The 15051-nt window shown below is 66.3% G+C and overlaps 1 protein-coding gene across 1 annotated transcript in view; it reads left to right on the top strand.

Moving 5' to 3' along the window:
• ATP2B3 (ATPase plasma membrane Ca2+ transporting 3) overlaps nucleotides 4503-15051 on the top strand; it is a 38780-nt gene continuing 28231 nt past the window's right edge. Inside the window, 10 exon segments of the mRNA XM_021079667.1 lie at nucleotides 4503-4721; nucleotides 4947-5139; nucleotides 5588-5924; nucleotides 9194-9391; nucleotides 9523-9780; nucleotides 10092-10217; nucleotides 10342-10467; nucleotides 13089-13130; nucleotides 14319-14483; nucleotides 14591-14805. Of these exon segments, the coding sequence (XP_020935326.1) occupies nucleotides 5717-5924; nucleotides 9194-9391; nucleotides 9523-9780; nucleotides 10092-10217; nucleotides 10342-10467; nucleotides 13089-13130; nucleotides 14319-14483; nucleotides 14591-14805 (1338 nt within the window). The 5' untranslated portion in view covers nucleotides 4503-4721; nucleotides 4947-5139; nucleotides 5588-5716.

A 15051-nucleotide genomic window follows, 5' to 3' on the forward strand; every position in this document is an offset into this window, starting at 1 on the left:
GCGGAGCTGTGAGGGCCCAAGAGCTGCAGTGACGGTGCCTCTGAAATATTAATGAGGCTGTTCTCTCTGCCTCGGCTCCTTCCCCCCGGGTGCCCTCCCTCCCTCCCAGGCTGAAAGCAGGCCTCGTCCTTGGAACCCTCCTTTCCCCTACCGGGTGGTCGCCAAGGTGCGTCAAACAGAGGGGAGGGGCAGGGCCCACAGGAGGGAGAGGCCCTGGTCGGGGAGGGGCGGCGTGGGCGGTCAAGGGCGAAGGGGGTGCCGGCCACCGTCCTCGGCTGCCCCCTCAGCTGCCCCGATCAAGCCAGGCCGGGAGGTCAGGGCACTCGCTCCCTGCTCCCCTGCAGCCCCACCCTGCTGGCAGGAGGCCACGGCCTAGGGGGCGCCCCGCTCTCCTCCTGCTGGGGTCCCCGGGGCCCGGCCCGGGTTCTGGGTGCCTGGAGGTGGAGAGAGGGAACTGCCGTTTCAAGGAATCCCCACAGAGAGTCCTGCTGCTCAGCCGTGGGTCCGCCTGGCGCTGGGTCTGTTGCGAGGGCACGTCAGGCTGCTGCGCCCCGTGCCCCGGGACCTGGCCTGAGATGGGACTTGGCCGTGGTGGGCGTCTGCTCCTTTCCAGTCTCGGGGTGTTTCCCCCAGACTTCAGCCCCCCCGGACTGGTCACCAGCTCACTGACAGGAGGGCCGAGGCCCCAGGGACTTCTAGCTGGTGCTGCCAGCTGGGATGCGTCCACCCCAGGGAGCAAAAGCCCAGTCGCCAGTGTGGGCACAGATGCCCACGTGAACCTCAGCGAGTGCAAACTGGTGTTGGACGGCGGCTGCCGTGGGACTGTGTCTCCGCAAGTGTGAACGGTGGCGAATCCTAATACCTTAGGACCTCTGACTCGGGGGCGGCGCTGGGACTGGTCCTCCATCCTGTGCCCCCGTAAAGGCACCGGGCCACAGGCTTCTCTCCTGGCAGCCAAGGGGCCGAGCTGCCCGGGTGGTGTGCCCCTCTCCTCGGGCGTCTGTGGGAAGCCTCTGAAGCAGGGTCCGTGGAGAGGGCACCTGGGGGACAGAGGTGCCCCCACCTCCTTCCGGAACTCCCAGCTGCCCAGGGCCCCCCCGGGGGGGAGGGGCGGGGCTCAACGAGGCGACGTGGGGAATCCAGGCAGATGAAGTCACAAGTGCCGGGAGAGCCCCCAGAGCCGGTTAGGGGTGGCCGGGGAGGGCGGGCGGAGGGGGACAAGGACTCTGGCTTTCTGGTTGGGTGGACATGAGTCACACTGGCCCTGGGGGCAGGAGGCGTCACGATGTCCAGGCCTGAACTTCGGCGACCTCCCGCAGCGCCCAGCACCCCCCTGAGGTAGCAGCCTGTTGAAAGTCACAGAGCGCGGAGGAGGCGGGCCCGGGAGCCCACAGCAGGTCTGCTCTGGCCACCCCACCAGTGCTGGCCAGTGTGGGCCAGGATGGAGCAGATGCCAGCAGGTCTGAGCCCCCCTCTGTAGAGGTTTTCAATTCAATTAAGCCAATTAAGGTTGGAGAGATGAAAGAGTACAGAAATGGTATGTTCCCTGGCCTTTCGGTGCCTACAAATCGTTCTCGGCAGCCAGCCCAGGCCGGAAAGTCTCTGTCAGGCCTGCAGCACTTCTGTTCTTGGCCATTTCAGTGATGGCTGCTGTCCTTATTCAGACGGAAGAAGCCCGCGGCCCAGTCCTGCAGAGAACCCAGGAAACAAGAGGAAGGGCGAGTTTGATCACGCCAGCGGCCAGCAGTCACTCCAGATAGACCTAGATTTTACTGGTGGCTTCTGTGCCCAGTGGCCCGTGGAGCTGACGAAGGCACAGCCTTCGACTTGAAGGGCTCCCAGAGCCGGGGTTGCAGCGTTCTGGCTTTGTCATCCCTCTGTCCCCGCTCCCAAGGCTCCTGGGCTCTCCACAGCAGCCAGGCCCCTGTCCCCACCCAGGGCTGACCGTGCAGCGGACTTCCCGCGGCCTCTCGCGCCTGGAAGAGCCGCCGCCCGCCCCCCCCCCCCAAGAGCGGGAAGGACGCACTCACAGGTGGCTGCAGTGGCTCCAGAGGGGCACGGGACTGGCTGTGAGATTCTGCCCTGGGCACCAGCCCATTTGGGCAGGGCCTTTCTGGAGAACGGTCCACTCGAACAGCCATTTGGATTCATCGGCGGCCATCGGGGGAGGGCAGGAGGATGTGCTGGCCAGGCTCTGGGCCGTGGCCGGGCGGGCCGGGCCATGGGCGGCATGCAGGGCAGGTGGGCATGGGCCATAGCTGGCTGGCTGGCGCAGGACAGGAGCCAGAAGGTCCTTTGAAGGCTGTGGCCTTTTGTTTGAGGGGACAAGAGAGGACTGGATGCCGGTGCAGCTCGGAGGCAGAGCGAGTGACAGACAGCACCTGAACCGGCCGCATGATGACCAGGGCAGGGTGGTGACCAGCCACCGACCAGAGGGAGCCCCGTGAGGTGGTAGGCAGCGGTGTGTGGAGGGCCAGCAGGGCCAGCCGAGGGCTGTGATGAGGGCAGGCAGCTTTGTGCCTCAGCAGAGGACTAGGCCTCGATTCTCTGCCCAGTCCCCCGCCTAACCGTGAGTCACCTTGGGCCCAGTCGGCCACTGCCATGACAGCACAGCCCTTAGCAGCAACTCAAGGACTCGGTGTGGCTCTGTCTGGGCCACCGCTGCTGCTTCATGGAGGGCAGACCACACTTGGGCACAAGGGCAGGGAACAGGAAGGGCAGGAAGGAGCTGCCCCGGGCAAGCCCTGGCTATGGGCGCAAGGTGGGTGCTGCGCTGTCCGCCTGCAAGGCGCCCCTGCTCCCAGGAGCGGGCATCTTTGTCTGGCCACGTGGGCTCTGTGGGTGTGTAAGGGTGCCCAAGAGCCCACCCAAGTATAAGCCGATACTGGGTCACCCCCAGGAGCTGAGTGGATGGAGAGGCCGTGAGGATGAAAGAGGCCCAAAGAAACAGCATCGCTCAGCGGGCTTCCCTTTTAGAAAGAAGGCCTGGGGAGGCAGCCCGGTACAGGCGGTGCAGGCACCCAACTTGTCCCTGGGGCCCCGGGGTTGAATTTCCAAGGTCTGGGAGCGCAGGCCTATGGCTTGCCCGCCAAGGGCATCAGAGCCCTGGGTGCATGCTTGCCGCTGCCCACGTCGGAGCTGGGGATTCTGCTCAGGGACAGGTGACTCAGGTTTTTGCTGGGTGCCCCTGCCCTCCTAGAACTCACGGCGCCCCTTGGCTGGTCCTCTCCTGGCAACCCTGCCTGCCTGAGCCCAGGAGGCCAGTTCACCGGGGCGTCCGTGCTTGTTAGTGGGCCCGAGGCTGGCCGAAGGCGAAGCTGGTGCCCGCACAGACGAACCACACCCCATCCCTACCCTCCCGGCAGCCCGGCCCTGCCAGTTTCATCCAGGGCACTACACATGCTGGGGATAGCGAGGCAGCGGTCCGGAGCTCCGGGTCGAGAAGGGCGGGGAGGAGGCACCTGGAGGGGACTCAGGAGCGCGGGTGACAGTTGAAAGCTGCCATCTCAGCCTCCAGCGGCTCTGGAAACGGCCGGCCAAGGCCTGTGGTCAGAAGCAGGAGACCTGGGGTCCCTGTGGCTCTGCCACTTCACCTGGCCAAGCCTCCGTTTCCTGCAGCCCCCTTCCCTCCACTGCCCGCCACCACCTGCCTCCTTCCCGGGGTCAGGACCCTCTTCCCCCCGGAATGGCTGGCCCCTCCAGCCCTGGCCCCACCTGGAGCTGCGCCCCCATCGCTCGGCGGCTGTTTCTCTTATCGCTTTTGCCAGCGGCACCTGCTGGGTACTCGTCTCCCGGCCACACAGAGAGCGCGGGAACTCACTCAGTCCGGCCCACCCCTCTGTCCCCCGCTTGGATGGCCCACGCGGGCACATAGTAGATGCTCGGCGAAGATGGGTCAGATGGCAAACAGGAAGGACAGGAGGCGGGGAGAGGCGTGGGAGCGGAGAGGCTGGTGCACTCGCACGTCTGCCATCTTGTTCCCACGTCTTCCGGCAGCGTTAACACTTGGGTGCCCAGATTTTTAAAACCTGGCTCGCTTGGCATAGCCGTGTTCCGAGGTGCCTTTCTGTCTCGCGGGCCTGTGGCATGAGGAAATGGACCTTGTTGCCCAGAGACCTGGCTCTCATCCCCTGAGGGCTGTGGCCATCCCTGCTCCTCGGGTCTGCTGGCCCCCGAGGTGGGGCTCTCCCGAGAGCAGAGGCCACAGGCTCTGGGCTATTGTGTTTCCGTGGGCCGTTCTAGATCAGAAACCTGGATGGGTGGCCAAGTTCCGCTTCCAAGAGGATCCTTCTGAGCCAGGAGCTTCCCCAAAGGTGAGGGATCGGGCTCAACCGAGCCATGCTGCCAGGAGGCTTCTTTGCTGGTGTGAAGGCCAAGGCCACGTTCGCTGAGACTAGCTCAGTCCTGGGAGCTTAATGCATGGCCTTGGGGGATGCTGCCACTCATGCGCAGCCGCAAGCCGGGAAGGCGAGGTGAGGAAGGAGCAGCAGGAGAAGCCAGGGGCCCCAGACGGGGCAGCCCAGCAGGCCTCGTGGTCCTCGCCAGCAGAGCTCCGTGAAGGCTGGGGGTGGGGCAGCCAGGGTGCCCGCGGTTCCTTGGGCGGGTGGGGTGGGGGTGGCGGCGGCGTGTAGGGACAGTGAGAAGGGCGACAACTTCATGATGCCCTGCTCTTAACGCGGGCAGACCCCAGCTCCTTCCTTTGTCATCTGCGGGCCAGAACGGTGAGGAGTGGAGTGGGTAGCCCCGTGCTGCGGGGCAGGGCGACGGAGAAGTCACCAGTGACCTGTGGCTGCTTTCTGCTTTGTCCTCTGCCCCTCCCCTGCCACTCCCTTTGTCTCTTCGCTGCGCTCCTCTCTTCCTCTCTTTCTTCCTTCCCGCTCGCCCCCTCCCTTCATGTCCTCTCTGCCCCCTCCCTCTCCCCCTCCCCTCCTTGCCCTGGACCCCAGGTACCTTCAGGGCAGCAGAGACACCGTGCGCGCCAAGCCTTGACCTAGTGCCGGCTCCGTCCATGGCTTGGCCTGCTCCCTGGCCCCCTGCACAGCCCCAGGACTGAGACCGTGAGTCGCAGAGGCCAGGCCAGAAGACGGCCGCGGCCAGGGATTTGTAGCATGCCGGCTGCCCAGGGCGAGGCTTAATCAGGCAAGAGTGGGCACGGGCACAGGTAACCCATCCGCGCCAGGGCAAGATCAGCCACTGCTTGATCCCAACACATGGCCCCCAGCTCAGCCTGGGGTCCCAGATGGGCTTGCGGAGGGGGGGGGCAGGGGGGAGGCGGTGAGAGCCTCCGTAGCCCAGGCTGGCTCCTGCTAGCAGGTCCCCACCTGGAGATGCTGCCTCCTTCCACATACGTGGCAAGCACTCCAGCTTGGGTGCTCACAGGGGGCAGGACGGGGAGGGGGGCGTGGGCTGCCCTGGCAGATGGGCCTGGCAGGGCATGAGGGCTCCTGGCCCGGCCTGGGAGGGGAATTTTGCCTTCAGCAAGTCACTTTTCGGATTGAGTGCAAATTAGTAGACAATGTTCCAGAAGCGTGGACCTTGGTTTCACCTCAACTGTGCCCTGGGCTTCTTCTCACCTCCTTCTCCCCAGGTGTCTGTGCTTGGCCACGTCCCCGCTGCCACCTCGGCTGCACCTCACCCAGGCGCTGGGACGTCAGGTGGCTGCCTGCCCCGAGCTGAGCCTGCACCTGTGAGACCGCCCTCCTCTCCCAACGCCAGGATGGGTGACGTGGCCAACAGCTCCATCGAGTTCCACCCCAAAGCCCAGCAGCAGCGGGAAGCCCCCCATGCAGGCGGCTTTGGGTGCACGCTGGCTGAGCTGCGCTCCCTCATGGAGCTCCGAGGGGCTGAGGCGCTGCAGAAAGTCCAGGAAGCCTACGGGGACGTGGGCGGGCTCTGCAGGAGGCTGAAGACCTCGCCCACCGAGGGTAAGTCCTCCCGCAGAGCGGTGCATGCGCGGGGGGTGCAGAGCCCCGCGCTGCCCCAGCCTCCTCCCTGAAGACCATCCCAGGGCGCTCTTGACCGCGACCACGACTGTGCCCGTGTCCTCCCTGGGCGGCGGTTTCCCCCCGAGTGGGAGATGCCTCCGTAATCAGCAGTTCCCACCCGCGTCATTTCTTTGGATGAAATACAAATCGAGGCACAGAGATGCGAGTGGGAGAAGCCGGCACCGCGTCGCGCAGGCGGGCGGCCGGGCCCCCAACGGAAAACCCAGAAGGTCCCTCGAACTTGCAGGGCAGCCCCTGACCACGTGTTCCCGGTCCCCCATGTGCTCAGCCCGTTGTTCAGTTAAGGGGGCAGGAAGAGAAGGAAGGGGTGTGGGCCTCGGGCCTCTGTGGGGGGGGTTGGGCTGGGGGCCGTGGCGGGGGGGGGGGGACTGCCGAGTGGAGGTGGCACGGAACCTCTAGGGAGCCTGCGGTGTGTCCTCTCGAAGGTTCTTGGGTCCCCACCTCTGCCCCGTGGCCCTTTTCCCCTGCTCGACAGGCCAACCTCTGCCCCGCCCTGCCCCAGCCCTCCCCCGTCCTGCCCGCTGGGTCTGCTGCTGGGCCGCGACCCCCAGGAGCCAGGCTTGGCCCCAGATGCCATGAGCTGGAGTGCTTTCTGGCCCAGCTGCCACCTCCCTGGCAGGGCTACTGGGGCTGTCCCAGCCCGGTGCCAGGCCTGTCCCCAGCCAACACTGATTGATCTCATCAGCTCCCGTCTCGCCCGCCAAATCTTGGTCCACCCAGGGCCCTGGCCGTCTCCCTGTGCCCTGGCCCCATCCGCCTGCAGGTGATGCCTGGCCCGAAGCGGGGAGAGGAAATGGCACCCCAGAGAAGGTGGGCTTGAGCCCGGTGAGAGGGCACCCACCCAGCTGGGTTGGGAGCTCGGAGGGGCCGCCTGGGTCTCTGCTGCTTTGTGCTCTAAAGGGACCCGGCCTGTGCAGGCGTGTGATCGGGGCGGATGGCCTGGCTCCAGGCCAGAGGATCCCTCTCCTTAACCCCTTCTTGCCCACCCACCCTCCCCCCCACCCCCTGGACTTGGGACTGGCCGGGGATGGGGGGAGGCTGGGGTAGAGGGCCATTTAGTGACAAGGGCTCTGGCCTCTCCCAGATAAAAGGAAGCAGATGGGTTTCAGCTGGCAGCTCTTTCCTCTGCCTGTCAGGCCTTGTTAAATATTTAAAATGTCAAGGCCCCTGGGAACGTGCCCGATTCTGCCACAGTGGCTCTGGAGCTCGCCCGGTGCCCGTGGAAGGGCGGGCAGGGAGAAGGGCAGGTGCCCAGGTGGGTGGCCCGGCCCCAACCGAGGGAGCCAGCCGAGCCCTGTCTGCATCCCCGCTGCAACCCTGGGCCCTCAAAGCCCCGGAGTTCTCATCTGGACACTCGTGCTCCTGCTCAGACACAATGGCCTGACCTGGTGGTGGGGTGCTCTTAGCTGCGCCCGAGGCCACACGCCAAGCCCCTGGCAAGGCGGGCAGCCTTGGGGCTGCTTTGGGGGAGGTGATGAGGCTGGGGTGGGTGGTGCAGGCTCTATAGGAGGCGAGGAGTCTGTCTTCTCAGCATGTCAAGGGGCTCCGCCTTTTTAGCCATCCAAGAGGGTTCCAGAAGCCAGAGAACCCAGGTCTTAGGCCAAGCGGGGGCGCCGTCCCCCAGCCCTTCCCCTGTCTGGCCTCCGCTGGCGGTCGCGGAAAGGAGGGAGCGGATTAGCCGAGAGCACACGATGTGGTCCTGATCCAATTCCGATGGCATCTGGCCTCTGCTCTGGGCAGGGTGCCCATCTGTGTCCATGCCAACCGGACGGCCACTGCCCCTGCACCCTGGACCTGGGCCACCTCAGGGGCCTGCTGGCCCAGTGGGTGCCCAGAACCAGAGGTGAGGTGCTGCGGCTGCCTTCCATGGCCCCCATGAGCACTTGGGCGCGCCAGCCAGCCAGACCCCCGGGCCCACGGGAAGGCCAAGGCCTGGGGCTGGTCTAGGGCGGGGAGAGAGAAGCACGGCCGGGCGGCAGCGGCACCAAGGTCAACCCAAGGCCCAGGGCCAGGCTGGGAGGGAGGAGCGCGGGAGCTCCGGGGAAGGGGCCCCGAGGGCCTGGCATCGCTTGGGGAGAATCTGGGCGTGTGTGTGCGGCTGACTCTGAGTGCCCTTTCCTGGGAGGGGGTGGCTGGTGGAGACCCTGGGTGTCTGGGAGACTAAGGGTTCAAGAACTTTCCTAGTAATAACCCTACTTTTCATACATCCTGTAGGTCAAGGGAGCAGGGCTTGGGAGCTGAGTTCCTGAGCTTCTCCCACACACCCAACTGGGAGGCCCCGGCCTCCAGAAACCTGAGCCGTGGCGGCCCGGGCACCGTGAGGCGGGAGAAGGGCAGGAACAGCTGCGGCACCTGCTGGGCGGGGAGGACAATGGGCGCGGTCGTGGCCTAGTTCAGGGGTCGTGCCAAGGCGGTGCGTCTGTGGGCTTTTCCTCTTGTCAGTTCTCCCACCCCGAAGGGGCCTCACCCCAAGCCTCCCCGGGCCCTTCTAGTTGCCCCCCGGAGGCGCCCTTGACCCCCGCCCCCAGGGGCTGGAGGAGTCACAGCTGCGCAGGGCTGGGAACTGCAAGCCACTGTCCGTCCACTAGGTGTCAGTGTGGGGCCGGGCACGTAGAGGCCCGGAGGCCAGAAAGGCTAGAGCAGGGGTGGCCCTGAGATGGGCCTGGAAGGAAGCAGAATCCCCCGAGGGCTGAGGGCGGGACCAGGGGATGGGTCGTCCCATCTGCCTGCCTCTGGGGAAGACGGCCAGGTGGGTGCCTCGCTTCGGGAGGCAGCAGCCTGGATGCCAGTCCCTCGTAGAGGCTTTCCGTACTGGGCCTGTGGAGACTCATGCTCCAGCAGCAGAGACCCAGAGGCCGTGGGGCAGGCCTGGGTACGAGGCGGGTCTTCCCAAGAATGAGAAGTCAGGGCCCAGCTTCGTAGGTGTGGATTCCGAGCCTGCCCTCCCTTGCAGCCTGCACGGGGATGCAGAGGCGGCTGTAGTTCCTAGCGCTTCGGCTCGGGGCTGCCGATGGTCACGCAGTCACACACCTGCGTGGTCCAGGCAGCCACCTCACAGCCTGGCCCCCATGCCCCAGGCTTTGCGGAAGGGCTCTGGGTGCGTCTAGAGGGAAGGAGCAGAGGGATGCAGGGCTGGCTTTTTGCATCGTCTTCTCTGTGCCTCTGCGCCACGTCCCCGTGCGGTGCAGGCCTGGCTGACAACCCCAGTGACTTGGAGAAGCGCCGGCAGATCTACGGGCAGAACTTCATCCCGCCCAAGCAGCCCAAGACGTTCCTCCAGCTGGTGTGGGAGGCCCTGCAGGATGTAACGCTCATCATCCTGGAGGTGGCCGCCATCGTGTCCCTGGGCCTGTCGTTCTATGCGCCACCGGGAGAGGAGAGCGAAGGTGAGGGGCAGGGGCCGGGAGGACCTGGCAGGAAGGGGCGGGGCCAGGGAGCCACACAGCGGGGCTGGCGGGCGAGGGGGCGAGGGATCTGAGATGAGGGAGGGTCACGGCATGTCCCGGGCCCGGCACAGCGTGTGGAAACGTGTCTGCTGGGGCGGAAGACGAAGGGGAGGCCGAGGCGGGCTGGATCGAGGGGGCCGCCATCCTGCTGTCGGTCATCTGCGTGGTGCTGGTCACGGCCTTCAACGACTGGAGCAAGGAGAAGCAGTTCCGGGGCCTGCAGAGCCGCATCGAGCAGGAGCAGAAGTTCACCGTCATCCGCAACGGGCAGCTGCTCCAGGTCCCCGTGGCCGCGCTGGTGGTAGGGGACATCGCCCAGGTCAAATACGGTGAGTGCGCCCATTGTCGCCCAGGCCGTGAAGGAAGCTCAGGGGCTCGAGGGCCTTCCCTGTGGGAGTCTGGGGGTGGGGAGCTCCCGCAGGAGGCAGAGCCGATGGGCAGCAGGCTGGCCGCCCCCCCCCCCCACCCGCGGCTGGCTGAGGGCTTCTCCAGCACAGCAGGGCCCTTCTGCGGTCTCCATTCCTGCTGGAGGACAGAGCGAGGAGCGGGTGGGTCCCTCCAGACAGGAAGAGACGGAAGGAAGCAAGCCCCACACCCAACGGGCTCTCCCCTGTGGTTCTGGCTGCCTGGCCGGCCTTAGGAGACCTGCTGCCTGCCGACGGCGTGCTTATCCAGGGCAACGACCTCAAGATCGACGAGAGCTCCCTGACGGGCGAGTCGGATCACGTGCGCAAGTCGGCGGACAAAGACCCCATGCTGCTGTCAGGTGCGCCCCGGGGACCTGAGTTCCTGCATCTGGGATTCCCAGGACAAACCCCATCGGTGCCGAGCATGCTTCCCGCGCGCCACTGCGGATCCCTCTCTCAAGTCTCTCCGTGTTGCTGTGCCAGGCACCCATGTCATGGAAGGTTCTGGAAGAATGGTGGTGACAGCTGTTGGTGTGAACTCCCAGACGGGCATCATCTTTACCTTGCTCGGAGCTGGCGGAGAGGAGGAAGAGAAGAAAGATAAGAAAGGCAAGGCTCACTGCGGGCGCTCCCTCGCGGGCCCGGTCCCTGGCTCTGACTCTGCGAAGAATCAGCCCTCAGGGCGTGGGGCCCCCAGTTTTGTGTGAGGGCAGCTCCCCTCGATGGCTCTCCCCTGAAGGCTGCAGGGGGTATGTGCCAGAGGTGAGGGGGGTGCCCTGCCTGGGTAGGAATGCAGTTGCGGGGACAGGGACCAGCTACTGTGGCTGGGAAGAGCGCTGCCGGGGCTGCGTGCCCACCCTTGGGGGTGTTCAGCCCCCCATGGTGAGACGCTGAGGGCCCCAGGCCAACATGGCAGCCGGAGAAATGCAAGCAGAAGGGACCAGGTGCCCCAAAGGACATCCAGGGCCAGAGGAAGCCGGGAGGGGGCAGCAGCCCTCCTGCCAAAGGAAAGCAGGGTCGAGGGACACGTGTCTTCGGTGTCCACCCTGGCCTGCCTGGCCCATGCTACGCGGCCACCTCCTCCTTCCACTGTCCTGAGCCCCGCGCATGGCCAGCAGGAACCCCCCCCCCACCCCGCAGTCCGCAGTACAGGGCTTTCAAAGCCCTGGAGTTGCCCCCATCCCCGTCAGGACCCCGTTCCCTTCCATGGCTCACCTGCTCTGACCTAGGTGTCCCCTCCGGCCACTCCTGCGATCCAACCAGGTGAGGAATGGCGTCTTCTAGGTGTGCCTGGAAGCACAGAGGCACACGCACACACGTCCAGGGAGAGCGTGTGCCGGAAGCCTCAGCCAGGGCCCGGGGGACAGTGACACGTGGGGCTGCTGAGAGGGCAGGGGGAGGCGGGGTGGGCCCATGGGGACAGGTCCAAGCCAGGAAAGACGCACTAGTGTCCCCGGCCCTGGGCCTCCCTGCTCCTGGAGGCCCGAGGGAGGAGATGGATGAGCCGCTGTTGCCTAGAAGCTTCCACAGGCCCCATCTCCTGGCGGCCTGGGCCTGGCTTTCCTGCATGAGGTCCTCGCTGCTCCTGGCCCGCCCCTCACAGCCAATCAGCACCGGTTGGCCCTCGGCCCAGGGCCTCGCCATGAGAATGCAAGGGGGTGGGTGGGCAGGCCCTGAGCCTCGTCTGGGCTGGACTGGGGTCCCTAGGGGCCCTCCTGTGACACCCTGATGGCTGGTTGGCTGGGCGCCCCTTCTGCATTCCTCCCCATCTGCTAGGTCCCTTCAATGTCAGCGTCCTTCAGGACTTGGTCCTGGGCCCCTCCTCTCTGACCCTGGCTTCTCTCCCCCACTTGCTCTGCTGCTCAGGAGGGGCACCACGACCCCTCCCTCAGGTCTCCGCCCAAAGCCCGAGGCCACCACTGACACAGAAAGGCCGGGCAGGCAGCTGTGCCCGCGCGCCGCGCAGCACCCCCCGCCCCCACTGCTTCCTGATCCCGCCTCACGCCCCCTGTCCCCCACACCAGGTGCTTTCCTTCTGGCCTCGACTCCCCGTCATCCCTCCCCTCGGGCCGGCTCTTGCCCCTTTTCAGGCCAGGCCCAGCCCTCCTCTTCCCCCAGTGCGCCTCTCAAGCCTCCCTCCTCCTGCAGATGGCTCCCGCGGCCCCAGGACTTCTGCGACACCCCCTCCTTGTGCTGTATTGTCACCATGTGTCTACAGGTGTCTTCCCCCCCGCCCCCTGAAGTTTCCTTCGCCTCCGAACACTCCCACGGAGCCCAACCCACATCCCACTGTGACTGGGAGGGGGCCTCTCCCTCCCCTGGGACCCCCCAGACCAGACCCCACTGCCTCGGAGCCACCTGGTCCCCCGTCTGTGTTCCTGGACCCCCAGGGACACGAGCTGGTGCGGGGTGGCTGACAAGCCAGCCCACGAGCCCTTCGTGGCGGGTCATCGCTGGCCCCGGGGCAGCGTGTGTGGTCTGCGGGAGAGCTCCCCAGCGGCTGCCCTGGGGCAGGGGAGGCAGGAGGAGCTGGGGTCTCCTGCGCCCTCCCAAAATTGCGGGCCTTCCTAGCCACAGAGACCAGAGGCACGGCCAGCACCATTTACCTTGGCCTTGGGAAGCCAGTCACTGCCAGCACCCCTAGCACCCAGCTGCAGGCTCTGTGGTGGCACCTTCATGAGGAGCCCCCAACCAGGTCCACCGGGGCCCGGACTGCTGGTGGCCTGGCCGCTCTCTCCAGAGCTGCTAGGTTCCCAGCGCCCAGCCCGCTGCCCTCAGCCTGGCGGATTCCCAGGCTCAGTCCTCTAAAGCCTGTACAGAGCCAACCGCTGCCATGCTGATGGCAGAAGGCTGATCTCTAGGCCACCAGGGGTTAGGAACCATCTAGGCAAACCCTTTGTGCCAGTTCTCGAGGGGATGCATATCCTGACTGGGGGACCCTGCCCGAGGCAGCAGAGCTGGGACCGGACACCTGGCAGCGCCCCTTACCCATGGTGGCGGCCCTTCCAGAATCCTCCCACTGCCAACCAGCCATGACCCAGGGTCTGTCCAGGGTTGGCTTTGGGGGTTCACTGGTGGGCTGCGGATGAGGCCCTCTTCCCCCACCCACCCCCTTCCCTGTGCTCGCTGGCTGCACTATCTGTGCCCCGCTGTCCTGTGTGCGTGTGCGTGTGCCAGGGCCACGTGGATGTTCTCAAGCCCCCGTGTCTGTCGTTCCTCTTCCGTTGTAGGCAAGCAGCAGGATGGGGCCATGGAGAGTAGCCAGACCAAAGGTAATGCGCGCCCTGTGCTCAGGGCGGGGGGCAGAGGGTGCGGCTTTGGGGGGGGCCCGTGATCCTCGGTTGCCGGAGGAGCAGCACCTGGAGGCCAGGTGAGTGGGGCGGGGCGGCCGGTCTGCAGAGTCCGCCGGAAGTGTGCAAAGATGGCTCAGGAAGGTGTCTCGCCCAAGACCTAGTCGGGCCCGTGAGTTTCCCGGTGCAGCTGCCTTTCCGCTGGGTCCTGAGGCCTGCCCCCCTACCCCCACCCCCGGCCAGAACGCCTGGTGGCCGCCAGCGCTCCATGGCCAGGGCCAAGGGGTGTCAGCATGCACCATCGGCGCCGGGAATGCAGAGGTGGATAAGGTGTGGTCCTGGCCGTCGGGAAGGTCACAGTGCCGAGAGATGGACCCAGGGACGGGCGGGGTCACACAAGTGAACCGCTGGAGTTGAGAGGGCATTTGAGGCAGGAGGACAGTCCAGTCGCACACGGAGCGGCAGTCACTTGGGTGTCCCTGAGACCCTGGAAAGGAGAGGCCATCGGTGAGTGGCCTTGGGCAACCCAGACGAGGGGATGGGTGGGGAGACAAGGACGAGGGGGAGGGGTGGGTGTCCCTCCGTGTGGGGCAGTGTAGCCGTGGGGCGTGTGAGGCAACGGAGCGGGGGCCGGGCGCAGGCTCGGGGACACAGCACCACCAGCACGTTAGGGCCCAGCAGGGGAGCTGGGCGCGGTGGCGGGGGCTGCTTGTTGCAGAGCGGGGTGCAGAGGCACCCAGGGAAGAACAGCAAAGGCGCGTGGGGAGACAGGGAGCGGGGGATGAGCGTGCCGGGAGTCCTGGGCCTCCCTGACGGGCACGGGGCGGTGGCTTGGACCCAGGGTTCTGGAACATTCCGTGGGCCCCAGGCCTCTGCTTTCAGGTATTGAGGTTTGGGGCGTTATAGGACCGGCCACGCTGTCTGTGTGCCCAAGTTACTGGTGCTTGTGTCTGTCCTCCCTTCCCCTGCGAGGCCCCAAGAGAAGCATCTCTGTCCCGCCCGGGACAGCGCTGGAGCCACCGCTCACCTGGGCTTGATGCGAGAGGAGGGAGAGACAGAGCCCCGTGTCCTCTCGGATGGCGTGGCAGGTCTCTCCCTGCGAAAGCCCCTGGTAGCCGTCAGCCCAGCCGCCAGGCCCTGACCTTGGCTGTGGGGTTCCTCTGTGCGCAGCTAAGAAGCAGGATGGGGCGGTCGCCATGGAAATGCAGCCCCTGAAGAGTGCGGAGGGCGGGGAGATGGAGGAGCGGGAGAAGAAGAAAGCCAACGTTCCCAAGAAGGAGAAGTCGGTCCTCCAGGGCAAGCTCACCAAACTGGCCGTGCAGATCGGGAAAGCAGGTGCGGGCAGCCGAGGGGGCGAGAGCCGTGATGGGGGCCGAGGGGGCGGCAGGCTGCCAGGGCAGGGGCGGGCCTTCGGGGCCCTGACCCTTCCGTCCGCCGGCCAGGGCTGCTGATGTCCGCCGTCACTGTCATCATCCTGGTCGTGTACTTTGTCATCGAGACCTTCGTGGTAGACGGCCGGGCGTGGCTGGCCGAGTGCACGCCCGTCTACGTGCAGTACTTCGTCAAGTTCTTCATCATCGGTGTCACGGTGCTGGTCGTGGCTGTCCCAGAGGGCCTGCCTCTTGCCGTCACCATCTCCTTAGCGTACTCTGTCAAGGTGAGAAAAGCCACACGCGCGGAATCCTAAGACGCCCTGGACCCCGGGCTACAGCCCCAGGGAAACGCTGGGGAGGAAGGGTGACCCCAGGGAGGTGGCGGGCAGGGCAGGGTAGAGATCGGGGTGGGCGCGGAGAGCCACGGGGCCCGCAGGGGACCCGAGGGGGGGCCTCTGGGCAGGGGCGGCGGCCCAGGGGCAGGGAGGCACCGGCCGCGTCCCAGGGAGAGCGCCATCTGAGCTGGGTCT

The sequence above is a fragment of the Sus scrofa genome, chromosome X (assembly GCF_000003025.6).
Source record: "Sus scrofa isolate TJ Tabasco breed Duroc chromosome X, Sscrofa11.1, whole genome shotgun sequence".
Classification (NCBI taxonomy): Eukaryota; Metazoa; Chordata; class Mammalia; order Artiodactyla; family Suidae; genus Sus; species Sus scrofa.